Genomic DNA, 27703 nt, shown 5'->3' with positions numbered 1-27703 from the left:
ACACTGGCAGAGGGAGAGGCAGGCTCCATGCAGGGAGCCCGATGTGGGACTTGATCCCGGGACTCCAGGATCACGCCCTGGGCCGAAGGCAGGGGCTAAACCGCTGAGCCACCCAGGGATCCAGAATAATTTTTTTCATCCTGAAATGACTTGTTTGACACAATATCCAGAATTCAATCAAGAACCAGAAGGGAAGGAGGGAACAAATAAAAATACTTCAAGCCTCCAAAATAGATGCCACTCAATGTATGCTCTGAGGCTCCACTGTTTACAAGGACATACTCTGGTCCTCTAATCTTATTAGATCCCGTTCCAACAAGCAAGAATAACTGGTTTTGGGGGCCACAAAAAAAAAATCTGCCAATTAAATAGTGCTTTATTTTCTGTCATATGGAAAATTGCTTATCTGTTTTTCTGGGTTACTGGAAAGCTCAGAAACAAATTTGTAGCCCACTTCTAACAAAATGTGCAAAAACTTCTTGTGTGCATTTTTGAGAGTACTAGCTTCATACCTGGCCCAATCTTATTTCTCTTAAGCTTGCTTTTTCTTCCTCTGATTGCTTAATTTACTTTTAACATATGCTTTTAGCTGCTATGTTACCTTTATGAAATGAGTTGGAGGGTGTTTAAAGAAAAGTGTCAATACATAATAAATAACAAATAAAAGTAAGACTAAAACACATAGGACACATGACAGCTAGGAGAAATGACTGAGGAAAATTTATGTAGAAAAAAGGAAAGAAAACTTTTAAAAAATGCAAATGCATGAACTCAAAAAGCTTACTTAATCTTCTGGGGCTATTTACATTTAAGGACAGCTTGTCATATATCTCAGGATCCTCTGAGGGAATCTTTGTGTCATGTACCAAAATAGTTATTCATTTCATAGTGATGACTGAGTCATCAAGGAGGTTAATTACAGTGAATTCTGTTTATGAAGGCAAAAAAGTAGATTCCATTTTTAAATAAATATTTTTTGTAAAATAATAGGCTTTTTTGAATTACCATAATTAGATGATGTCAGGAAAGTTTTTTATCAGGTTATATAATGAAATACAATTTTTCAGCTTTATTGAGGTATAATTGATAAATGAAATTGTGATATATTTATTTTAGTAACTAGTTATTTTACATATTTTTTAATGGAACTATAATTAACATACAATGTTATGTTAGTTTCAGGTGTACAACATGATTCAACAATTCTATACATTACTCACTGTTCACCATGATAAGTGTAGTCACCATCTGTTATCAAGCAACATTATTACAAGATTATTGAGTATATTCCCTATGCTGTACTTTTCATCTCTGTGGACTTATCTATTTTGTAACTGGAAATTTGTACCTCTTAATCCCTTCTATCTAATTCACCCATCCTTCCATCCCCCTCTCCTCTAGCAACTACCAGTTTGCTTGCTTGTTTGCTTAATTTATTTTTGCTCTATTTTTTTTAAAGATTTATTTATTTATTTATTTATTTATTCAGAGAGAGCGAGAGAGAGGCAGAGACACAGGCAGAGGGAGAAGCAGGCTCCATGCAGGGAGCCCGACATGGGACTCGATCCCGGGCCTCCAGGATCACGCCCCACTGAGCCACCCAGGTGTCCCTCAATTTTTAATTTTTAAATTTTTTGAGGGACCTTCATATTGTTTTCCACAATTGGCTGTACCAGTTTACACTCCCACCAACAAAGTATTAGGGTTCATTTTCTCCACATCCTTGCCAACATCTGTCATCTATTTTTCTTTTGATAGCAGCCATTCTAACAGGTGTGAGATGGGGTACCGGGCTACCTCAGTCAGTGGAGCATGTGACTCCTGATCTTGGGGTTTTGAGTTCAAGCTCATGTAGGGCTTAGATATTACTTAAAAAAATTAACAGGTGTTTAGGTGATATCCCATTATGATAGTCACCATCTTATACATTAGATCCTCATTCTTATTTGCATTTCCTTGATGATTAGCAGTGTTGAGTACATGTTTATGCACCTGTTGGCCATTTGTATGTCTTTTTTTTTCATTTGTATGTCTTTTAAATTTTTTTACTTAAATTCAGTTTGCCAACATATAGTATAACACCCAGTGTTCATCTCATCACATGCCCTCCTTAATGCCTGTCACCCAGTTACCCTATCCCCCCACCTACCTCCCCTTCTGCAACCCTTTGTTTCCCAGAGTTAGGAGTCTCTCATGATTTTTCCCCACTCAGTTTCCTCCCTTCACTTATGGTCACTTTCACTATTTCTTATATTCCACAAATGAATAAGACCATATGATAATTGTCTTTCTCTGATTGACTCATTTCACTCAGCATAATACCCTCCAGTTCTGATGTGTAAATGGTAGGTATTCATCCTTTCTGATGGCTAAGTAGTATTCCACTGTGTATATATACCACATCTTCTTTATCCATTCATCTGTCAAAGGACATCGTGGCTCCTTCCACAGTTTGGCTATTGTGAACATTGCTGCTGTGAACATTGGGGTGCAGGTGTCCCGTCATTTCACTACATCAATGTCTTTAGGATAAATACCCAGTAGTGCAATTGCTGGGTTGTAGGGTAGCTGTATTTTAAACTTCTTCAGGAACCTCCACACTATTTTCCAGAGTGGCTGTAGCAGTCTGCATTCCCACCAACAGTGCAGGAGCGTTCACCTTTCTCCCGCATCCTCACCAACATTTGTTGTTTCCTGTCCTGTTGATTTTAGCCATTCTCACTGGTGTAAAGTGGTATCTCATTGTGGTTTTGATTTGTATTTCCCTGATGGCAAGTGATGTGGAGCATTTTTTCATGTGCTTGTTGGCCATGTGTCGGTCTTCTTTGGAGAAATGTCTATTCATATCTTCTGCCCATTTCTTGACTGGATTGTTTGTTTCTTGGGTGTTGAGTTTGATAAGTTCTTTATAGGTCTTGGATACTAGCCCTTTATCTGATATGTCATTTGCAAATATCTTCTCCCATTCTGTAGGTTGTCTTTGAGTTTGTTGACTGTTTCTTTGCTGTGCAGAGGCTTTTTATCTTGATAAAGTCCCTATAGTTCTTTATTGCTTTTGGTTCCCTTGCTTTTAGAGATGCCTTGCAAGAAGTTGCTGTGGCCAAGTTCAAAAAGGTTGTTGCCTGTGTTCTCCTCTAGGATTTTGATGGATTCTTATCTCACATTTAGATCTTTCAACCATTTTGAGTTTATCTTTGTGTATGGTTTAATAAAATGGTCCAGTTTCATTCTTCTGCATGTGGCCGTCCAATTTTCCCAGCACCATTTATTGAAGAGACTGTCTTGGGATCCCTGGGTGGCGCAGCGGTTTGGCGCCTGCCTTTGGCCCAGGGCGCGATCCTGGAGACCCGGGATCGAATCCCACGTCGGGCTCCCGGTGCATGGAGCCTGCTTCTCCCTCTGCCTGTGTCTCTGCCTCTCTCTCTCTCTCTCTCTCTGTGACTATCATAAATAAAAAAATAAATAAATAAAATAAAATAAATAAAGATTTAAAAAAAAAAAAAAGAAGAGACTGTCTTTTTTCCATTGAATATTTTTTCCTGCTTTGTCAAAAATGAGTTGACCATAGAATTGAGGATCCATTTCTGGGTTCTTTATTCTGTTCCATTGATCTGTTTTTTATGTGTCTATTTTTATGCCAGTACCATACTGTCTTGATAATCACAGCTTTGTAATACGGCTTGAAGTTAGGTATAGTGATGCCCCCAGCTTTGGTTTTCTTTTCATTTGTATGTCTTCTTTAGAAAAACATCTATTCAGTTCCTCTGCCCATTTTTGATTGTTTGGGTTTTTTGCTATTGGGTTATGTGAGTTTTTAAAAATATATTTTGGATACTAATCCCTTATCAGATATATGATTTGCAAATATTTCTCCTGTACTATAGGTTGTCTTTTCATTGTATTGAGGCTTCTTTTGCTATGCAGAAGCTTTTTAGTTTGATATAGTCCCACTTGTTTATTCACAATTTTTTAACCTTCCAGGAAATAACGTATTGCAGGGATTTCTTCCCACCCCTAGAAAACAAGATACATTGTATCCTCTCCTCATTGGGTTTGGCTCTATTTTGAATCAGGAGGACATGAGCTGCCAAGAGAAGCTGTACTTCGGCTTGAACGAATACAGTAAGTCTCTACAGTGGGGAATCACAAGCCCACTTCTGAGATGTGATGAGACTTTTGAAAAAATGGTGAACACACTCTTGGAGAGGTAAGTAAGGACCTTCAGCTTTCACTTTAGCTGCACTTGTGTGTCTAAAATAGCCGAAAGTTTCGTGTGTCATTGTCACAGGGGGTTTGGTGGAGCTCCAGCAGTGCAGATGACATGCACAGGCAGAATTAAAATAGCCTCTCCTTAGATGACCTTTTACTCTTATAGGTTTTCTATGATCATCTGAGACTCAAAAAGGAAACTAGCGACCGAAAGTGGGACTTAGAACCACTTTCCATGCTCTGCAGCATCTCCAAGCATGCTTTACTGCTACCACCAGGGGATTAGATAGACAGTGGGATTTGCTGGTTAAAGACCATTCCTCTGAGGTTTGGCCTCCCCCACCATACCCTATACTTCTTCATTTTTCTCTTTTCCCCACTATCCACCACAGGCATGTACCCTTAGATGACTAAGTAAAAACTTTACTATGAAAGATTTGGAGTGTAGACTGGAGAAAATTAGGAGCAAATAGGTCATTGAAGTGAGTTCAGCGCCTCCTCCAATCCTTGACTTTGGGAGATCATAACTTCCCTGTCTCCTTTGCTTTATTTTTATTCCCCAAATCCTGGTCAAACTCCAGAAGAGTAAAGGGTTTCCTATTTTTTCCTCTCTGATCTTGAATTATAGACTTGATGCATCACAGAGTCATTAGAATTTATGTAATTTGATAGGGCCCCCACCCCGCCCGCCCACCCTCCATTGCAATTTTCTGTCTGAACTTCCAGTGATGGGGGCAGATGGACTCTTTGATGAGGCACATTGTAATTTTTAGTAGCTCTCATTCTTCAAATTGGCTCCAATTGATCATAAGCCACCTATTTAACAACCTGTTCTATACCTTTGCTAAGTGAGTTATTATGCGGCACCAACAAAAGGAGTGGCCTGAGAGTAGGATTTTATATTTTTGCAGCTGTTGGATTTAAGGAGACTTAACTGTGACATTAATCCTTCCACAGTACATATGATCTTATGTTTTCAAAATCATCCTATGAATCTCCCTTTTAAGTGTTTCCCACCCACCTGCTGTATCCACCAGCTTGGAAAGTACCCTGCCTTCCAGTAGCATCATTCAGAGTCAATCCTGTCAACCTCTCTCACAACTTCAGTAATACTTACAAAACAACAATTACAGTTCAGTACAAATATAACAGATTGTGAAGATGATTCACTTCTAAGTACATACTTCTTTCAGAATGTGAGATCTAAAAGCCTATAGATCAAAGTTACCGTGTGTACTAACTTTGGCTTTCCTACCTGGCTCATCAAAACACATTAAGCTTTAAACATGGATCTTATGTGCTTACTTCTTCCAACCCAGTCACTCAAGCTAATAATAGCTAAGATTTATTGAGAATTTGAAGAACTGGCCCAGGATTGAGTGAACTGAAGGATTTCTTCACTTTTCCCCAATCTACTATATCCTTACAGTGTAAGATGTTATCAGAGACCTGAATGAGTCTAGACCCAGCTCTGTCCCTGACCAGTTGCATGATCTTGGGCAAGTAGCCAGGTTTCTCTCAGCCACTTAACTCACTCTCCTTCTGGTGGAAAGGGGAGTGGTCAAAACCAGGGCATCCACGGTCCTTGCCAACTTTAAAGTACTTCAAAAGCCACGCTATTCATTTGATGACCCTAACTGGTATTTGACCCTGGGCTTTTCTGTGCAAGGCTGGCAGACCACTTGTTTTACCTTAAATAGAATGTGGAACAAAAGCGAACCACCCTATGGTCTACCCAGCTGCTAGGCGGCTGCTTGTCCTACCAGCTGGCAACCAGAAAGAAAGTTCACAGGCTCATCCTCATTTTGCCAGCACCTCTTCATGCCTACAAAGGGGTCCTCTTTGCCAGCAGGCCTGGCTTTCTGAGAACTCATAATTAAATTTCCTGCCTGCTCCGTAGCTGTAAAAAGTGCCAATTTGAACAAAGTGATCCTCTTCCTTGGCAGTCCAGACTGTGTGGGGGTGGAGTACCAGTGGGTGTTGGGATGAGGCAAGGACACCCCTACTTGCCAGGCTCCCTTGACTCAGCAGGGCTCGGATGATAGGAGGCTCCACCACTGGGGGGTGCTATTTCTCCAGGCAGCTGCAAGTTTTTTCAGGCACCAAGGCACATTTTATGGGAAGATACAGTTACTGCTATCTGTGGGGCTACCCTCAAATTAGCAATTATTAGTAATAACAATTATTTTTTATGTCTCGTACTTTGCAAGCATGATACTAATGTCTCAATTTTCTTTACTGTAGTCTAAAGTATCAGAGAAGTAAGGTGAAAACGCCACCATTCTAACTCAGTGCCACCAATGAGAGGTTAGGATCCAAGGATGATCCATTATGCCTCTGTTAACAAATAACCCAATTAGACCAGTGCTTCTCAAAATTTAATGTGCATACAAATCACCTGGGAATCTTGTCAGGATGTGAGTTATGATTCAGATATCTGGGATGGGGGAAGTTGGTACTCTTAACTAGCTCCCAGGTTGTACTGTTACTGGACAGTGCTGCTGGTCCATAGACCATACTCTGAGAAGCTAGGGTCGCTAGACCATCCCTAAACCTCAACTTACTGTGCCTATCCCAACAGGTTGTGACTCACAGGAGTTGAAAGCTCTGCTTTTCCTTCTAGCGATATGGGCTCCAAGGTCACATGAGGGCTCAAGCCCACCACTGATCAGTAACCCATTCCTACCATGCTTGGTCTGTGTTCCTCCCACAAAGATCTTGCTGTCCCAACCTGTCCTACTGCCCAAGTGCTAGCTCCCTGTGTTCTGTTGAAGGTACCCCAGGCTGCACAGCATGGTCGTCCGCTGCTACCTTCTCATCCAACAGTACTCAGAAGCTCTGATGGCTCTCACTACTATGGCGTCACTCCGAGACCACAGCACACCTGAAACACTCAGCATTATGGATGACCTCATCAGCTCCCCAGGAAAAACCCGAAGTGGGAGGGGACACATGCTCATTATCAGGGTGCCCTCCGTGCAGTTGGCGATGCTGGCCAAGGAGCGCCTGCAGGAAGTGCGCGACAAGCTGGGGCTACAGTATCGCTTTGAGATCATCCTTGGGAACCCTGCCTCTGAACTCAGTGTTGCAACTCACTTTGTGGCTCGATTAAAGGTCAGCATTGGTCAGACATGTCTCCTTTGAAATACCATTTGTTTCTGTTTTCTAGGAATCCCAAGTAGGTGGGTCAGAGGCCTGAGTTTAAGACAGTTTTGCACATGTGTTGATTTTAACTTCATGACAGTGTTAAGGCTAAACCAAGGGACATGGAAATTTCCCTAACTGGAGCCAGTTTATTAAGATCTGTCAAGTCCTTTGTTAGTGTGTGCCTGCAGTTGGTCTTCTATGCTCTCCAACTGCAGGTGCAAAAACGAGATGACCCAATTTGACCCCATGTTTATTGACCTTGTTCAAGATGCCTCTAGCTCATGCCCATCTGTTTTCTCAGAAAAAAAGGTAAGCTGTTCTCTCAGACCTCTATGGGTTCGCCTTTAAGTGACAATAATTCACGAATTCTTTTCTGTCTACCTAGCCTGTCAGTTCAGGTCTAGAGTCGGTAGGTAAAGTATTCTGTTCTATCTTTAGGAATCATATAGAGCTATTCCCCACCCTCTTGCATGTGGATTCTTCAAGAGTTTGTTGCTTCATTGAACTTGCTCTGACACCCTGCCCAAGGCTTGCTGGTCTGACTCCTCCAAGCCTCCTGAAGAGAGATTAGTGCATGAGCACGGCCCACTCCCCTCGCATGGCCGGCAGGACTGCTTTTCCTAAACCCCTCCTGGTGGGCAGAGTTCCTGAATCAACTAATATAACTCCCTACTTTATACTCTGCTCAGGTTTTTCTGGGAACTTTTATAATCTAACATGGCCAGGCCATTAGGAAGCATTTAATAGAATAGCTGAGCATATATATGGTTATGACACCAAGCTAAGTACTGTATGTGTGAGTTAGACCGACATGGTATCTCTACCTTGCACACTAAATACTGAGCTAAATTGGATTAAGGAAAATCAAGTTGGGCACAAATTTTATGAAAAGAATTTTCACATTCCCCCTGGGCTGCAGCTTCCCATCTGCAAAAGGAGAGTTGGACTGTCTGATCTCAAAGAGCCCTAATCTGAGGATATTATTCAGTGTTCATAAAGTATTTTGCAAACATAAGCCTGTTTTATGGAACCCTATCATCTAACCTAAACTGAATAATCCAAAACGCAAACAAAATATATTAGTTGATAAGCAACTGGAACAAATAAATAATAACAACGAAACCCTGTATTTAGTGTAAGCTGAAACATTTATTTTTCATATGTAGATATAATGTTCACAAATAACTGCAAGATTTCTAGGATAAATAACAAATCAGAGTCCTAAAACTCTTCTTACAGTATAATTCATTGAGATGTATGCCTTGAGACAATTTAAATGATACTAATGATTGAAGAATCTGGAAAGACAAATAATCTTCAGGGAGATGGTTGAAGAGGATATGAGGCTGCAGAATCTTCTCTGGGTTTCCATGACACTGGTCAAGTGTAGCCATCTATTGTTGAGGTGATTTGTTCAGAGTCTTCAGAAGTGCCAATCACTAAGTCAGTATAAATCTGCAGGTCCTAATTAATTCACCCCTCTGGGCCAAACTTTGAAAACCATAATAAAGACCTGAAGTTCTTCTTTTTTCTTTTTCTTTTTTTTTAAATTTCCTTAAGTAATCTCTATACTCAGTGTGGGGCTTGAACCCACAACCCTGAGATCAAGAGTCCTAACTGGCTGCTAGCACATCAGAATTACCTTCGGGGCCTTTAGACTGCAGTTGTTTTGTGAGCACTGTTCTGAGAGCATGCCATATGTGAAGGGAGGCCCAACTAATTTTCAAAATGGTCATATCTCAAAATGTATCAGTAGCTGCCAAGCACCAATCACACAAAAGAGATTTACATATTCTGGGATTCCTGGGTGGCGCAGCGGTTTGGCGCCTGCCTTTGGCCCAGGGTGTGATCCTGGAGACCCGGGATCGAATCCCACGTTGGGCTCCCGGTGCATGGAGCCTGCTTCTCCCTCTGCCTGTGTCTCTGCCTCTCTCTCTCTGTGTGACTATCATGAATAAATAAATAAAATCTTTAAAAAAAAAAGAGATTTACATATTCTTAAAACCACTGGATCATATCAATCCATCCTGTTTACACTCTTTCTTTGTGTGGAAGTAAAAATATGAAATCCCATTGAAATGTTCACATCCTAAGCAACACTGCCACTTACCAGGTGGTTTCTGCTTCACACATTTCCTTCCTTCTTTTTTTAAAGATTTATTTATTTGATTTTTTTAATTTTATTTATTTGAGGGAGGGAGGGAGAGAGACAGAGACAGAGATAGAGAGAACACGAGCAAGGGGAGGGGCAGAAGGAGAAGGAAAGAGAATCCTCAAGCAGACTCCCCACTGAGCAAGTTCAACCCTGGTCTTAATCCCACAACCCTAATATCATGAGCTGAGCCAAAATCAAGAGTCAAAGGCTTAACTGACTGAGCCACCCAGATGTCCCTTCACATGTTTATCTCTAAGTTACTAACTTCCCTTACCATTGTCAGGATGGCATGGGTGAGTGGGTGTGCCTTTTATCTGTGGCCTTGGCTAACATCCTCTGCCTCGTCTTCCATTGAATGGCCTTATTTTTGTGTTTCCCTCTAATTATCCTGCAATGTATTGTGATTAACTTATAAGTGATGACAAGCAGTCTAGAAGGATACAAGGCTTAAATCTAAATAAATCAGTTATTCCAGAAGGCCTGGAAGCTTTCATCAAATTTCCTTGGCCTTGAGCCCATATTGTCCTTGAACTGAGTGCCCACCCACCCAGTCTTTTGTATTGTTTCAAGTGCTCTGGAGTGAAATCATCCTGAGGGTATGGTCAGTCCATCTAAGAACTACAGCCATCATTCATCAGAACTAGCAGAGGAACGGAAAAGCATGTTATAGTGGTATGGCTTCTGATTGGTCAAGAGTTAAAAGCAAGACTTCTTTAAGATTATTTGAATCTCTTGAAAATAAATCGTTTTGTAGAGTAAAACATAGTGTCCCTTATCCCATCATTATAACAACCTCACTTTTTGTGAACCATGACCAATGGATGGCTTCTGGGAGATAAAATTCATTCAGGAACACCATAAGTTCAATGCAAAGGTTATGTAAATAAAATGATTCCTGTTCCCAGAATTTTCTACTTTATTTTTTTTTTTGAATTTTCTACTTTAAATCAAAGTGTTATTATTCACTCTGACATGACAATGTATGAAAAACTGAATTTTTGTAGGTATCTTTGTTCTAAAAGTTAAAGAATATTTTTGATAGATTAATTATTTTAAAGTAGTCTTCACACCCAGTGTGGAGCCCAATGCAGGGCTTGAACTCATAACCCTGAGATCAAGACCTGAGCTGAAATCAAGAGTCAGATGTTTAACCCACTGAGCCACCCAGGCACCTGGATAGATTTATTTTCTAAGATAAGAAAAGTCTCTCCAGTCTGGAAACAGCTATGTAGATCCATTTATTGACCATCAGTTTGCAAATATATGATAGAAGACTGGGCAATAAGGTTAGAGCACTTTCTATTTTAAAAATTACATACATTTTATTCGAATAATTATGAGTATATTTATTTCTAAAGCCTGTTTTATCTAGACACCAACAAATCATGAATAAAATCCTATTACATCATTTCTTGCCTGTTAAATTTTTTCTCATCCCATTTTGTGTTTAGCAAAAGAAGTACCTATTTTAAAATAAAGTATATGCATTTCCTAACACCTCTTATTCTTTTTCCCTAAAGCAGTATTAGAAATGTCAGTTCATTTCCTATAATAACTCCTACTGGAAAGCTGTTATGAGCACAGTTAGATATGCTAGACACCTTATAAAACGTGGTAGAAACCACTTTATCCATTAAGAGGTAGTCTATTTTCTTTCTGCTCTAAAATATAAAAATCTATAAGATCTTTTCACTTTTGAATATCTTTCAAGTTGGTGGGATTTTTTTTTCTTCTCATTGATTGGCGTTCCATTTATTGAAAATATACACGCACGGGTATATATGTGTTCCTCTGTATCAGAAGTTGATGCTTAAGAGTTATTTGTGAAATCATAAGCTAACTGCATTACTCTTCTAAGTAAGGGACACGGTTTGTCTGTTTGCTTATTGGTCCAGATTTGGTTATAGTGTTAACCTTCTTGAGAGAGACTTTTGAGAGGCTTAAGCCAACTATTACTTGTCACTTATTTTGAAAGTCAATCGTGGGGGAGGGGGGTGGAACAACCACCAAGGGTAGCTAATGTCATTATTTTCTTGGAGAAAATGTCTGTTTTCAGAGTTTTGTTGAGATGCTTTTATTAATCATTCGTAACTGCAACTGTCTTGAATTTTCATGAAGAAAAGAGTGTTTAAGAGCCTTGAGTCAAAAAAAAAAAAAAAAAAAGAGCCTTGAGTCAGGTAGTGTAACCCAGTTAGTACACATTGTATGCTTCTTTGGCCTGTGTGTGCCTATTGCATGATAGACACCAAGATCTACTGTTTTATCCTACTGAGATAAAACTAAAGGCCACATTCTTCTAGAGTGCTTTGTTATGCTTTTTAGTAGCAATTTAGTATATGTACACATACACACACACAGGAAGCCATTTGGAGGCACAAATGCATATAAAATCTGGACCTAGAAACCTTTTCAGAGGTAGAAACTTAAATAAGGAGTTTTAATTTTATCATATGGGTCCCTTTCTACAGACCTGGAGAGGAAATGAACCAGAAGAGTGGACCCCTCGGACATACCAGGATTTAGAAGGTCTGCCTTGTATTGTGATATTAACTGGCAAAGATCCTCTTGGAGAAACCTTTCCCAGGTACGATGTGATAATCAGTCTCATTTTTCATTAGTTGCCCAGATAAGCTGATATGTCTAAAATTTGGCTGATGCTTAACCATTTCAGTCGCCAAGAAGGAAGAGAATCGCTTTCCTCACAGATGAAAAACACATACCCTTCCTTGACTCTTTCTTTTGATTCTCCAGAGACTGCCTAGCAATTGGGGACCGGAAGGTAGCCAGAGTGAGAAGTGTTTCTGCATCAAAGCAGGGCCGCCAGACAGGCAGAGAGGAAATCACCTGCCCCAAACCAGGGCTGTTTTATTTTGATGATGTGTCGAAAAGGATGTGGCCAGTGCGAGGTCACAACAGTGAAGGAGTGACAAAGCTGAGGTTTGAGTCAAGGCCACATGTACTCACCTAGAATATCATTACTTCTGTGTAGGTCTTTGAAGTACTGTGACCTCCGGCTCATCGACTCAAGCTATTTAACTCGCACAGCCTTGGAGCAGGAGGTGGGTCTAGCATGCTGCTATGTCTCAAAAGAGGTCATCCGGGGCCCCGCGGTTGCCCTGGACCTTAGTGGGAAGGAGCAGGAGAGAGCCACCACCAGTGAAAACGATGCCGATGAGCTGCTGATCGACTTGGAGAGGCCACAGAGCAACAGCAGCGCTGTCACTGGAACCTCAGGTCAGTGCTTCCTTTTCTGTCTCTAGGGGTGTGAGGCAGGAGTGAGGATGTGGGCAGGCCTGGGGCAGGCAAAGGCACGCACTTATATGCCTCAAGGATGTCAGAGGAGCTTTGGGTGACTTGGGGATCCTGCCCAGACCTCAGTTCCCCGGGAGAGATACTTGGAAAACATAGCTGTTGAACAGCCACAAAATACTTCTCTGGGTAAACAATTCCATGAAGAGCTTGGTAATAAGCAAAGTTTAATAAACAAATTTTATCACCCCAGCCTGCACCATTTTCTCTAGTCTTTTTCACCCTTAATCGCCCATGGATACTATACATCTGATATTTACACAAACGCCTTCTTTTGCTTCTAGATCCGAAAGCTGTAAGTTCGTGCTCATTGGCTTAGCACCTGGCATGGTATTTACTAGTCTGAATGAATAAATAAGTGAACAACTTTTATAAGCAGTTAATGGCAAGTGTTGTAGACCGAAGGCTACGTGGGGCCACTGGCTGTGCGGACCCACCAGGCAGCTCGCCAGTGCCCCTCCTAGAGAGTTGCTGTACGGCTTCTGGCAGTGCCTGGCACGAACTACCTTCTGATTATAGTACAGCAAATGCAGCACTGTTTCCATTTCTTTTCTGATTAGGAAAGTAATAAAATTGAACATAAAAAACTTGGAGAATGTAACAAAGGATAGAGAAGAGGTTAAAAATTAAAACCCCCAGGAGTAGCCCAGGTGGCCCAGGGTTTCTTTTTAAATTTTTTTTAATAAAATAATTTTTATTGGTGTTCAATTTACCAACATACAGAATAACACCCAGTGCTCATCCTGTCAAGTGTCCTCCTCAGTGCCCGTCACCCACTCACCCCCACCCCCCGCCCTCCTCCCCTAGTTCGTTTCCCAGAGTTAGGAGTCCTTATGCTCTGTCTCCCCCTCTGACACCTCCCACACACTCCTTCTCCCCTCCCCCACACTCCCCTTCACCATCACCTATATTCCCCAAATGAATGAGAACATACACTGTCCGTCCCTCTCTGATTGACCCACTTCACTCAGCACAACACCCTCCAGTTCCATCCACGTTGAAGCAAATGGTGGGTATTTGTCGTTTCTAATGGCTGAGGAATATTCCATTGTATACATAGACCACATCTTCTTTATCCATTCATCTTTCGATGGACACCGAGGCTCCTTCCACAGTTTGGCTATTGTGGACATTGCTGCTAGAAACATCGGGGTGCAGGTGTCCCGGCGTTTCACTGCATCTGAATCATTGGGGTAAATCCCCAACAGTGCAATTGCTGGGTCGTAGGGCAGGGCCACCTTCGGCCCAGGGCGTGATCCTGGAGATCCAGGATCGAGTCCCGTGTCGGGCTCCCTGCATGGAGCCTGCTTCTCCCTCTGCCTGTGTCTCTGCCTCTCTCTCTCTCTCTCTCTGTTTCTCATGAATAAATAAATTAAATCTTTAAAAAAATTTAAAACCTCAGGTGTGCCTGTGTGGCCCAGTTGAGCATCTGCCTTCATCTCAGAGTCCTAGGATGGAGCCCCGAGTCCAGAGTGGTTGGGCTCCCCACTCAGCAAGGAGTCTGCTTCTCCCTCTTTCTCTGCCCCTTCCCTTTGCTTATGTACTCTTCATGCTCTCTCTTTCTCTCTGTCAAATAAATAAATAAAATCTTAAAAAAAAAAAAAAAAAAAACAACCCTAGGGTGCCTAGCTGGCTCAGTCAGTAGAGCCAGCTCCCCTCTTGTCTTCATAATACAGACATGCAGACACACATACAATTTCAGGTCAAAAGCAGCACTAGTGTGTCTGTCCACCCTGGCAGCTGCTGTTGGATGGCTGTGGGAATCAAAGAGGCTGTCGTCTCTGGGGATGATAGGGACTATCTTGATGGGGACCCTCAGCCTGGAAGAACATGAGGAGTGTTCTACTGGGTGTGCTTAGCTGCTGGCCGGGGATCAAGGGTTCTACCTTCTTTCACCCCATCACTCCAGGCTCCCCAGTTGTTTCTCAGAGACCAGTTCAGAATAAAGGCAAGAGGCGTAAGGGACAGTAAAGAGAAACAGAAGGGAAGGGGAACTATCTTATCTGGAAGTTTCTGGATATTGTTGTCAGCGAGGGAGAGGCAAGGGGGTGTTTATCTCCTTCCTGGGGCTTTTTAATCAGAACCCCTCCCTTTCCCTGCCCTTCCAGAGCTGCTCCATAAGGCTCACAGAGCCTGGGCTTTGCTCTGATTAACTGGCACACAGGTTAACGGCTGGCCTTCTGCTGCTTAGAGTTTCCCTCCCTCCGAGAACAACCTGACCTGCCTGTGCTCCCACCACCGAGCACACATCCCTCAGCCTTGGGCTGCCTCTGAGGGTCCTTGGGGAAGCTCACTGCCCAAAGTACGCAGGCTCTAAAGCTTAGGGCTGTGAGGAGAAAGGCAGGCTCTCATACAAGATGGAAGGGCGCCCAAGTCGGATGAGCAAGTGCAGTAACTTGGTAGCAACAACTTGCAGTTACTGACTCTTCCTCTGGGAACTCCTGAGGTTGGGATTTGACCCACATGCCTGGGAGTGAGCATCATTCTGAGCCCAGAGGTGGCCTTCAGTCCTGAACATATGAGCTTTTAGTTTGTCCATGAACTGAAGAGTGGCTGACCTGTCCGAGAGGAAAACCTATTTGAAAAGAATTGGCCAAATGCACAGGGATCTCTGGACAAAGCAAGACCTCACTGAGCATAGATGATGCCTTACAGCCTCTTTCGCATGGTGACGTTCCCCACTCTGGTTTGGGCACCCGTGGCAGTGGCTACAGCCTGGGGAACCTCTCCAGGCCCAGAAGTGTGAGACTCTCGGGCCCCACGAGGAGGCAGGTGTCCTGGAACAGGACTTGAACGTGGAGCCTGCGTGGGTCAGGTCCTGGAATAGCTCTGAAGGCAGATCCAAATGAGGGCCGAGGAGAGGTTAATAACTTACTATGCACGAAGACTGGGGAAGGATTTAGGGAAGGAGCGCGAGGCCGCCCTGAGCACCGGGCCCAGGGAAGGCGGCGGGAAGCAGGCGGGATCTGGAGAGGAGAGGCGGCCGGGCCAGCACCGGGAGGGAGCCAGAAGGAGCAACCAGCCGCGCTGATGGCTGTGCCCGGCCTCTTTCAGGCTCCATCATGGAGAACGGGGTGAGCTCCTCGAGCACGGCCGACAAGTCCCAGAAGCTGTCCCTGACGCCCGGCTTCCAGAGCCCGGCCAACAGCGTGGGGCTGGACGAAGGGGTGTCCGCGGGCTCAGCGGGCGCCGGGGAGACGCTGAAGCAGGAGTGCGACTCCCTGGGCCCGCAGCTGGCCAGCAGCTCCACCTCCAAGCCGCCGCCGCCGTCGTCGGGCGCCCGCGCGCTGCCGTGGCCGGGACAGGCGCCCCGCGGCTGCCGGGGCCTGCACGCCGCCCTGCCGCCCGTCGTGATCCTGTCCAAGGCGGCCTACAGCCTGCTGGGCGCGCCGCGGGGAGGCAAGCCGCCCGCGTCCTCCTCGCTGCTGCCGCACGCCGACGTGGCCTGGGTGAGCGCCCTGCGGCCGCTGCTGCACAAGGACATGAGCAGCGAGGAGCAGTCCCTCTACTACCGGCAGTGGACCTCGGCCCGGCAGCACCACGCCGACTTCAGCAACCAGCCCGACCCGGCCTCGGGCGCGCGCACCTGCCACCCCCGGCGGCTGCTGCTCACCGGCCCCCCCCAGGTAGGCCGCCCCCCCCCCCGGCCCCGAGCCGCGAGCCTCTCGGGGGCAGAGACCCCGGAGCCCAGGTGTGAAACCTCGTCTCTCTTCCCCCCCCCCCCAATTAAAAATCCTTCCAACAGGTGGGAAAGACCGGCTCCTATTTACAGTTCCTTAGGATCCTCTTCCGCATGCTCATCAGGCTCCTGGAGGTGGATGTGTATGATGAGGGGGAGATCAACACGGGTGAGTCCTGAACCCGGCGCGGGCAGGGATGGGAGACGCCGTCACCGCCGGGCTTTCCGCGGTGCCGGGCGTGCGGGGCTACCCCGAGGCCAGGGCGCGCTGTGGCCGCTCGTCTTCCGCTTGTGGGCCTCCCCTCGCCGTGCCCCGCGGGACGCAGGGCGAAGAGGCCTCTTCCAAAGCCCTAGTGGGGGCACTGGTTGCTTAGACGGGCGGCGTTCTGCTTAGGGTCCCGGGGGTGTTTGACACTCGCCGGTTTCCCAGAGGGAGGAGCTTCTGTTTTAACCGCGAGCTCTGAGCGAAGGTCTGTGGGTCACTATCCTGAAATCAGAACCTTGTGCGGACCCGAAACCTAGCGCCACAGGCAAACCCCTTCACGTCCGCAGTAAGACCAGGAGCTACTGCTTCACAGGCCCGTGGGCGCTGGCTTTTAGGAGGATCATCTCCCATTCCTCCCCTGGATCCCCCTTCCCAGCCCTTGCCCCCAGCGGTCACCTGTGGGAAGGTCCAGCAGAGCCGGAGAGTGAGCAGGGATCGGCCTGCACCAGCTCTGTAGCTAAGGGCGGCGGCGCCTCCAAACTGCGGCTTCACGTCGTGGAGCAGTGGCCGGAGCTGGAGGGGACGGGGTGGGGCAGCAGAGGTCATCGGGTGGAAGCTCTTCCCAGCCGCTCAGAGAGGAGGAGTCTGGAAAACGGAAAGGCTTTGGCATCTTCTGTCAGACTGGCCCTCGGATCTCCTCCCACTTGCTTGTCCTAAAGAGTTGGACCTACTCTGGGACACGCCCAAGGGACTAGTTGGGTTCAGAGCAAGACTGGGCAAAATCAGCCACATTTAATCATCTTATCACTTTCAGCCCCATTTCCACTCCTTGCCAGCTCATATTCATGATCACACACACACACAATCCCATCTTCCCATTGCCTCTTCTTGTTGGTGTCCCCAGCCTGAGCTGCACCAGACACCCAGGCCCACCACACAGGGGACCCAGAGCTCTAAGTTGGCCTTGAAACACTCAGGGCTGCCTGGAGGAGGCTGGAACCAAGAGCTGGGGCAAAGGCAGGGCTGGACAGACTAGGGATGAGGGACCTGTCACCTCACCAACCTTCCCGCAAAGCCCCTGGGTTCAAGAGAATGGCACCTTTAATTTTCTCCTCAGATCCCGCTGCACTGCTCTTGGGCTTTACTCGCTGTGTGAGAACCTTCACAAGTGTGACAGGCAAACCTGGCCTGTGTAGTGACAAGTCCTATTACTTTGGCTCTATTCCTTCTACCTGGTTTTAGTGCAGATGAACATGATGGTGCTCTGGAGAGACATGACAGTATTAAAAAAAAAAAAAAAAAAAAAAAAAAAAAAAAAAAACTAGGGCAGCCCTGGTGGCACAGCGGTTTGGCGCCGCGTGCAGCCTGGGGTGTGATCCTGGAGACCCAGGATCGAGTCCCACGTCGGGCTCCCTGCATGGAAGCCCGTCTCCCTGTGTCTCTGCCCCTCTCTGTCTATGAATAAATAAATAAATAAAATCTTTAAAAAAAACTAGAATAAACTTTGGGTTTTATTTTTTAAAGATTTTATTTAAGAGAGTGTGAGCACCAGCAGCAGGGGCTGGGGGGACAGAGGGAGAAGACAACTCCTCACTGAGCAGGGAGCCTGGACTATGACCTGAGCTGAAGGCAGATGCTCAACCACTGAGCCACCCAGGTGCCCCAAGCTTTGGGTATTTTTTTATTTTTTTATTCATGAGAGACCTAGAGAGGGAGGCAGAGACATAGGCAAAGGAGAGTCAGGCTTCCCGCAGGGAGCCTGATGTGAGACTTGATCCCAGGACCCCGGGACCATGACCTGAGCCAAAAACTCAACCACTGAGCCACCTAGGTGCCCCAAATTTATATTTTATTTATATTTATTTATATTTTTAAAAAGAGTTTTATAGTAGCTGTACTTGTAATCTTTAGGCTTTTTTTTAAGCTTTTCTCTTTCTCCCTTGGAAAGTTGTCTTAAGCTTTTGGATCTTATGAATTTTATCAGTATCAATAAATATTCTCTATTGGACACCCACCATGAGCCTGCCACTAAGCACTTTCAACGGAATCCTTACAATAACCCAGGGTCCCTGGAGGCTGATGGCAGTACCTGCAGGTGTAAAGTAGTGAGGGGCAGCCTGGATTCAGACCTAGGGCTACTGCAAATTGGAGCCACTTAAGCAGCTTTAAATGCCGTGATAGGTGTCTGGGTACTAAAGGAGATTGTGGGGGTGGTGGCCTAAGCACAGGGATTTTTTTTTTTTACAAGCTCCTAGGTGATTCTCATGCAGCAGACACTGGGAATCTTGCTCAATGCATCCCTAAAATCTCTTAGGCTGTCAGTATCATAAAACCCTGCAGCTAAAACTGTGAAGAATTTAGGTCACCCAAAACTAAATAAGCTTTTTTTTTTTTTTTTTTTTCTAAATAAGCTTTTAAGGTGATTTGGGCAGCTGGGATGGGAGACTAGTTGATCTAGTCTAGACAGCGGGAGGGGGCTGTCGACCAGATGCGTAGAGGTTAACGTTGGGGCCAGGGGGTCCCTCCCAGCGTGGGCCTGCAGGGATAATTCTGGGGGCCCCTCTGCCCTGGGACATGGGAGATCATTTTTCAGAAATGCCTTTGTCCACCCATCTGGGATTCATGTTTCATAAAACCTCTCGCGCTGACACCTGGGAGGGAGGCTGGGAGGCCAGCCAGTGTACCTGCTCTGCGCACTTTCTTTCTTTTTGCCCCAGATCACAGCGAAAGCAGTGAAGTCAGCCAGTCAGAGGGGGAGCCCTGGCCAGACATCGAGAGCTTCAGTAAAATGCCCTTTGACGTCAGTGTGCACGATCCCAAGTACAGTTTGATGAGCCTGGTGTATACAGAGAAGCTGGCAGGAGTCAAACAAGGTCAGTGCAAACAGAGCGAGGTGGGTCTCTCTGAAGGTCGAGGTCGAGGGGCAGCTACATCGAGGCAGGAAGCGTGGGGCAGTTTCATGGTGAGAGAGTTTAAAGGATGCTCCTCTCTACTTTTCTCTTCTCACACATGTATTTATCACCTGTTACTTTTCATACCTGACTTTCAGGGCATAAATTTACAGAATCCATGGAAGAGCCTTTCGGGGAGTGGGGGACTTTCTGGAGTAGGGGCTCCATGCATAACATGGCAAGGTTTTTTTTGCCCCTTTATACGCAGAAGCAATAAAGGATTCCAAAGCCGAGGAGCCCAGGAAACGAGGAACCATGTCCATGATGCTGACCAAGTATGCGGCCTACAACACTTTCCACCACTGCGAGCAGTGCCACCAGTACATGGACTTCACCTCTGCTGCCCAGGTGTGGCCCCCTTGTCCTTGCCTGTTACCCAACATGGATTTTCTTATAAGATGTTAAAAATTAGGCTCCCGATTTCAGGCCCTAGATAGAGGCGACCTGATTTATGAGATGGAGCCAGTCATTGGTGAGCAAAATGTGTGAAGCAATTAATTAAAATGACTTCTTAGCTTATTCGGACTGTGGGCAGGAGGAGGAGAAGGAAGAGAAAGAACCTTGAATTTTTGTGTCTGAAGTCACTTCAAAGTGGTTACATATGTCATGTTTAGGTTAGCCATTGTGATCCTGAAAAAAAACTAGATATTATGGTATATTTGGTGAAAGGATCTCCCCCCACCACCACCACTGCCTTTGTGTTGTTGACAAAAATGGTGCCCCTTGTCTAACAAATCCATAGGATGTGTGCCCTTTGAACCGTGAACAGGTCTGCTGATTTGCCAGGACTGAGTCCTCTTCTTACTCCAGTGCGGAGTGGTTTCGATCCATAGGCATAAAGAGGAGTCAAGAGTCAATATTGATCTTTTATTTAGAGAGATGTGAGAGGTAGGAACACAGAAGGTGAGCCAATACCCCACAGTCTTTGGTTTCTTTCCGGCCAGAGCATCTGTAAACACAAAAGGTGAGGAAGGGAGCAAATGACAGGAATCCAGAGCCTATGTGGGGAATAAGTTCTATGTGGCTTTCTCCCACGTTAGCGTCTTGATTTTTATGACTTGATTCTGAACACCTAGAACAACTCTTCCTTCCTGTAGGACATGCTGATTGGACTTCCCCCCACCCCAAACTTGCTTTCTGCTCTGGAGGACCAGGTCTTCACCCTTTTCCCACAAGGCGCTAGAAGGAATATACTGAAAAACTGGATTGGTCATCCTGCTCTTCTAATACAAGTTACTTTTCTTTGTCCCATTTGTTTTCTTGATGTTCCTGAAAATTTTGGGTGGGTAGTTTATAATCCACTCACAATGCTTTACAAAATATAAGAAGATATTATATATTGGTCTATATATTTATAGACCAAGTCCCTGGTCTATAAATCATAAGATTTTAGAAAACATAAAAAATCCTGTTTATATAGTTTCTATGATTGTAATCATAGAATGTAATATAAGTAATCTCACACTTGTGCACAAGCAGAATGAACTAGAATTTAAGGGAAGAATAACAATACTATTTTCCTATGAAATGTAATATTTAGGTTAAAACTATTGGGAAATCTACCTGAATTTTAGCTGCTGCTGAAAATTGATGCTATCCTTTCAATAAAGCCAAATACTATCTGTACTATAAAGCACATAAAGACTTTTATATAATTATTCACTGAGCTGGGTTACTGAGAGAGCATGTGAACTCCATTATTTTTTTAAAGATGTACTTATTTTCGGCGGGGGGGGGGGGGGGGGGGGCAGAGGGAGTGGAAGGCACAGAATCCCAAGCAGGCTCCATGCTGAACACAGAGCCCTAATGGGGCTCCATCCCACAACTCTGAGATAATGACCTGAAACAAACAAAACACTTAACCAACTGAGCCACCCAGCACCCCGAGCATGTGAACTTCATTGCAAAAAGAATTTACTTTTTTTTTTTTTCAAGCTCTACACCCAACTTGGGGCTTGAACTCGTGGCTCCAAAAATCAACTCACATGCTCTACTGACTGAGCCAGCCAGGTACTCCAACTTTCTGGCAGTTTTAAAAATAAGTTAGATTTATATTTGGTTTCAATAAGTTAAATGGTCTTTTCCTGGAAAAGTTCTAGGCTAAGTGGCTGTTCAAACTTCTTCAGCTTCTACTATAACCAGGAAAGGTGGGGCCACAGAGGCATTTTAGCGATGTTGGCCGTAATATTTTACTTAGAAAAATGATATTCACTTAGCCTGATCCATTTAGATGGGAGTAATTTCCCCCCTATAACTGGGCACCTTTGAAAATGTTCAGAGAGCAGGACATCTCATAGGGATATTTAACCTCTGCGTAAGATTGAGCAGTAGTGGTTCTAAGAACATGAGGAACCCAAAGACAGTGCAAGCAACAGAAACTTCTCTACCCGCAGAGAAGCTATGTAGGGGCAAGATGCTTGGCTCTCAGGTCAGTGGTGGCTACTAAAGGATGAAGTGTTTGCCTTTCCAACTCTTTTGACGTTATAGGCACAGCCTGGTCTGGTGGCATGTGCATGTTCAGGTTAGTTTGCTTACCTCAAAAACAACCTTAACAGGTGGTCTAGAAGTTCACTTACATCCCCTTCCTTTCTTCTTTACAAATACAGATGTCTGACTCCACCCTTCATGCATTCACATTCTCTTCCTCTATGCTGGGAGAGGAGGTGCAGCTCTATTTCATCATTCCCAAATCCAAAGAGAGTCATTTTGTCTTCAGCAAGCAGGGCAAACACCTGGAGAGCATGCGGCTGCCGCTGGTTTCAGACAAGGTGGGTGACAGTGTCTGGGTGCTAATGCTGCTTTCAGACTGATGGGCCCAAGGTACTAGATCAGGTTCTCTAAACTTCTCAAATCTAAGGGTTTTAATTTCCCTTTTTGGTCTCTGGTTCTTTTCTTTTCTTTTCTTTTTCCCTTTCAGCAGAATTTGAATGCAGTCAAGAGCCCTATTTTCACTCCTTCCAGTGGTCGCCATGAGCATGGACTCCTAAACCTTTTTCACGCCATGGAGGGCATCAGCCACTTGCATCTTCTGGTGGTCAAAGAATATGAGATGCCACTGTACCGCAAGTACTGGCCCAACCACATCATGCTGGTGCTTCCTGGCATGTTCAATAACGCAGGCGTGGGTAAGGGGCCCCTGGGACGCAGGGAGGGGTGGAGAGAGATAGTGAACTCCATTTTCCAGACATGAGACTGTCAAAGGTTCTCCTGCCTCTGAAGTCTTGTCCTCCTGACCAAAGGACTTTTGGTGGTTCTTTAAATTTGAGTTTTCCTTTTCCTTATCTGCAGTTTTTCAGAATTGCTAACTTCTGAGGGCTAGTGACTGAAAAAGTCCTTGGTGTAGAGTGCCCGGGCAGGGTTTCGGGTTCCTCCCAGTGTTCCGGGGCTGCACCCACCACAGCAGGAATGGAACAGTGAGAAGGAAGGGAGCCAGTGGTTCACTGTGCTCGGGAGGGACATGGAGGTGTGCCCAAGGCCTTGCTAATCATTTTAAAGGCACACGTCAAGTTCCAAGGGGGTTGGTTCTGTACAACCAGAAATTGGAAGCATCATTACGGCCTATGGCGGTCTTCTTAAAAGCGCCTGGAAGAAGTCTTTCCTGCCTTTCTCCATGGAGATTAAGAGCAATGGGCCCTTGAGTCAGGAAAGGGGCACATGGTTATCTGAGCACGTGACAGAGCTGTGGGAGGCAGGGAACCTCCAGTTGGATTCAGAGGTGTGTCTGGGCACTTCCTGCATGGTGGCTCTTCCCCATCTGCTCCTGTGGGTGTCTGACCCCGTGCGGTCCCGGAAGGGCTGAAGATAAAAGCTGCTAATTGACACATTAGAGGGCCCAGAACCAGAGCAAATGCAGATGAGACCTAAGTAGTTTCTCTCAATCTACACTCCTCCTCTCCAGGGCCTCCCCTTTCCTCCCCACCCCCTACTCTGTCTATCCCTCTGCTGATATGTCCATCTCTCTCCCTTCCTTCCATTTAAAGTGTCTTCTCTTCTTGTTCTCCCTTCCCTTTCTTTTCATGTCCTTAAACTTTAGCCTTAATAAGGGATAAAAATTCGTTCAAAAACTGGTTTTGAATACAGTTTTCCATGTTTATCACTTTATGTCAAGTGAATTAAGGTTTTTACATATTTCTGGTTCTCTGTCCTCTCCAAAACCACATATCCCCAAACTAACTCAAGTATTTTTCCATGTGATTATGATCCTCAAATTACCCCCTTCTGTGCCTTACCGATCCTGAGGTGAATTTCCTCATCACAGATCTGACTAGATTTGCTGCCAGTTTTGTCATTTTGTAATAATTTGAGGAGAAACTAACATATATGAAAATGAAATACATGCAAATTATTTATTTGCAAAAAAACAGAACATCAAATTTACCATCTTAGCCATTTTTAAGTGTACAGTTCAGTAGCATTCAACATATTCACATTGTTTTGCAACTAATCTCCAGAACTCTCTTCATTTCGCAAAACTGAAACTCCACATCATTGAAGATTAACCCCTTCTATCCCCCTTTGGCTGGCAAGGACCGTTCTTTCTGTCTCTCTGAATTTGACTACTTGAGGTACCTTGTGTGAGCTTGATCATACAGTATTTGTCCTTTTGTGCCTGGCTTATTTCACTAAGCAAAATGTTCTTAAGGTTCATCTACGTCATGCATGGTCAGAATTTCCTTCCTAATTTTAAGGCTGAGTAATATTACACATTTTCTTTATCCATTCATCCACTGATGGGACACTTGTGAATAATGCTATGAACACAGATGTACAAGTATCTCCTCAAGAACCCAGATTTCAATTCTTTTGAGTATATACTCAGAAGTGGAATTGCTGAATCATTTGGTAATTCTGTTTTTATTTTTTTGAGGAACTGACATACTGTTTTCCATAACGGCTGTATCATTTTACATTCCTACCAACAACGCAAAATGTTTTTTCACATCCTTAGCAATAAATATTTTCTGATTTTTGTCTGTCTTGAGTTTGGGGAAAATTTTTTGTTTGCTTATTTTTTGATAGTAGCCATCCTAATGCACAGGAGATGCTATCTTCCTGTGATTTGATTTGCATTTCCCTAATGATTAGTGATGTTGAGCATTTTGTCATGTGCTTCTTGGCCATTTGTAGATTTACTTTAGACAGTCTATTCAGTCCTTTCCCTGTTTAGTTTTGTTGTTGTTGACTTATGGAAGTTCTTTATATATTCTCGATCTTATACTTCTAATGATTTGAAAATGTTTTCTCTCATTCTTTGCTCAGAAATTTGAGATTTTGATGCAGTCCAGTTTTTTTCTTGTTGGCTGTACTCTTGGTGTCCTGTCCAACACATCTTTGCTACATACAACAGCAAGTTTTTTGTCTGTTTTCTTCTAAGTTTTATGGTTTTAGCTCTTGCATTTAGATCTTTGATCCATTTTAGTTTTAGGTAGTGTAAGGTAAAGATCCAGCCTCATTCTTTTGCATGTGAATATCCAGGTTTTCTAATACCATCTGTTGAAGAAACTGTCAAAAATCATTTGACCATACAGGCCCTTAGGGCTGGGCCAAAACCACAAGGGCATACTGATGGGCTCTGTACTCTTATCCCACTGTATGAGTTTTGATAACTGTCATTTTATGGTAGGTTTTGAAATCAGCCAGCTGTGAGACCTCCCAATTTTGTTCTTTTTCAAGGTTGCTTTGGCTATTAAGGGTCCCTTAAGATTCCACATGAATTTAAGGATGGATTTTTTTTTAATTTATGCACACATGCATATCATTAAGATCTTGGGGATTGCATTAAATCTGAAGATCACTTTGAGTAATATTGACATCTCAACAATATTGCATCTTCCAATCTATGAATATGGACGTCTTTCCATTTACTTGTATCATCTTTATCTTCTTTCAGCAATGTTTTGTACTTTTTCACGTACAGGTCTTTCATATATATGATTAAACGTTTATTCCTAAGCATTTTATTCTTTTTGATGCAACTGTAAATGGAATGGTTTTAATTTTTCCTTTTAGATTATTGTTAGTGTATAGAGACACAACTGATTTTTTTAGTTTTGTATCTGCAACTTTGGCAAATTCACTTTTATTATTTCTAACAGTTTGTGTGTGATATTTATGGCTTTCTACATACATATAAGGACATGCTGCCTACAGATAATTTTACTTCTTCCTTTCCAACCTGAGTGCCTTATTTCTTTTTCTTGCATAATCACTCTGGCTAAGTTTTCCAGTACTGTATTAAACAGAAATGGTAATGGTAGGCATCCTTGTCTTGTTCTTAGATGAAAAGCTTTCAGTCTTTTACCATTACAGTGTTAGTTGTGGGCCTCTCATATTTTGAGAATACAAAGTATTATACACATACTCTTGGAAGGTAGATTTCCCTAAATCCCTAATAGTACCCCTGATCTGCTCAAACTGCTCTTCTGGTTCCTCCATAGATTTAATAATTTTATCCTCTTCATTTCATTACGTACATTTCGTTTCATTTTTGGATGGCCCACTCGTAAAATTTGGTTGTGATAATGATTATCTGTTTTTTTTTAAATCCTAATTCTAGTGTAGTTAACATATGGAATTATATTTATCTTAGGTGTACAATATAGTGATTCAACAATTCCATATATTACTCAGTGCTCATCAAGATAAGTGCATTCTTAATTCCCTTCACCTATTTCACCCAATCTCCACCTCCCTTTCCCTGTAACCATCTGTTTGTTCTCTTTAGTTAAGTCTATTTTTTGGTTTGTCTTTTTTTTCTTCCTTCCTTCATTCATTTTGTTTCTTAAATTCTACCTACAAGTATGGTATTTGTCTTTCTCTGACTGGCTTATTGGACTTAGGCTACTTCCACAATTTGACTATTATAAATAATGCTAAGTGTCCATCAATAGATGAAAAAGATACTATATATATATACACACACACACCCACACACACCAGAATATGGTTCAGTCATAAAAAGAATGAAATCTTGCCATTTGCAACAACATGAATGGATCTGATGATCAACATCTTAATAATCTCTAAAACCTTGTACTTACCACATATTAGGCACTGTCCTGAGCACCATACAACAATCCTGTGAAGTGGACATTATCATGTCTTCTTACAACTGGAGAAGCCAAGGCATAGGGGAGTTTACTTTTTGTCACACAGCTAGAAAGTGGTAGAATCAGGATTTAAATGTAGGCAGCTTGGCTCTGGTCTTTTACCATATCATACTGCCTCTTGCAAAAAAGCCATCCAGGAAAAGGATGCCGGTTTCCAGAATCTTCTTCAAAGAAGACATTGCTGTTAATCTCCTAAAAGTATCTTAAAGCAGGGGGTACGTTAGTATAAGCAGCACGTCCACGTACTGCCACCCTGGCTACTTCCTACAGCAGGACAGGCAAGTGGCTGCTTCGAAGACTGAGAACATGTCTTATCATAACTGCAAAAGGAACTAACCAGTAATAAGTGTTTCCCTGATGTGGTATCCTTTGTCCCATCAGAGAAACTGGATTCTTGCAGTACCCCTCAAAGTGTAGTTCATGAATCATCTGCATCATCAAAGACTGCTCTAGTTTGTGGCCCTTCATCAGACCCATCATGGGTTCCAGGAATCAGCATTTTAAACAGACTGCTTCAGTGGTTCTCATTTTTACTCGTTTGAGAACACTGCTCTGAACAACTGGTTGTCCCTCCCACCCTGCATGGTCACGTGAATAGGCATGCCTGTGTAAAGAATGTGAGCAGCTGTCTGGGGGCTTTGGGTCAAGCCAGAGTGAAGACTGTACAGCTGTGGTTATGCTGCCTTCCAGGTGCTGCCAGGTTTCTCATTAAGGAGCTGTCCTATCACAATCTGGAACTGGAGAGGAACCGCCTGGAAGAACTGGGAGTTAAGCGCCAGTGTGTCTGGCCTTTCATCGTTGTGATGGACGACTCCTGTGTTCTGTGGAACATTCACAGTGTTCAAGATCAGAGCAGGTAGTGGGACTTGCCAACCAGTTCTAGGGGAGTATGACCAATGCTCTAAGGGAGATCTTTTCCGTGGCTACAGTTATGCATGG

The 27703-nt window shown here is 44.0% G+C and overlaps 1 protein-coding gene across 6 annotated transcripts in view; it reads left to right on the top strand.

Annotated features, from left to right (window-relative positions):
- Positions 1-27703, top strand: part of GREB1L (GREB1 like retinoic acid receptor coactivator) — a 269533-nt gene that overhangs the window by 219801 nt on the left and 22029 nt on the right. For 5 of the 6 annotated variants that reach the window (XM_049112844.1, XM_049112843.1, XM_049112842.1 and 2 more), the window contains 11 exons: positions 4074-4207; positions 6984-7323; positions 11980-12095; positions 12501-12745; positions 15875-16446; positions 16566-16668; positions 19422-19577; positions 19864-20003; positions 22262-22423; positions 22573-22780; positions 27455-27620. In XM_049112844.1, the coding sequence (XP_048968801.1) occupies positions 4074-4207; positions 6984-7323; positions 11980-12095; positions 12501-12745; positions 15875-16446; positions 16566-16668; positions 19422-19577; positions 19864-20003; positions 22262-22423; positions 22573-22780; positions 27455-27620 (2342 nt within the window). The remainder of the gene's footprint in view (positions 1-4073; positions 4208-6983; positions 7324-11979; positions 12096-12500; positions 12746-15874; positions 16447-16565; positions 16669-19421; positions 19578-19863; positions 20004-22261; positions 22424-22572; positions 22781-27454; positions 27621-27703) is intronic. The other variant, XM_025429340.3, reaches the window with a different exon arrangement.

This window comes from Canis lupus, chromosome 7, assembly GCF_003254725.2.
Source record: "Canis lupus dingo isolate Sandy chromosome 7, ASM325472v2, whole genome shotgun sequence".
Classification (NCBI taxonomy): Eukaryota; Metazoa; Chordata; class Mammalia; order Carnivora; family Canidae; genus Canis; species Canis lupus.
Note: the sequence above shows the minus strand (reverse complement) of the source record. Positions and strands in the feature narration are given on the sequence as shown.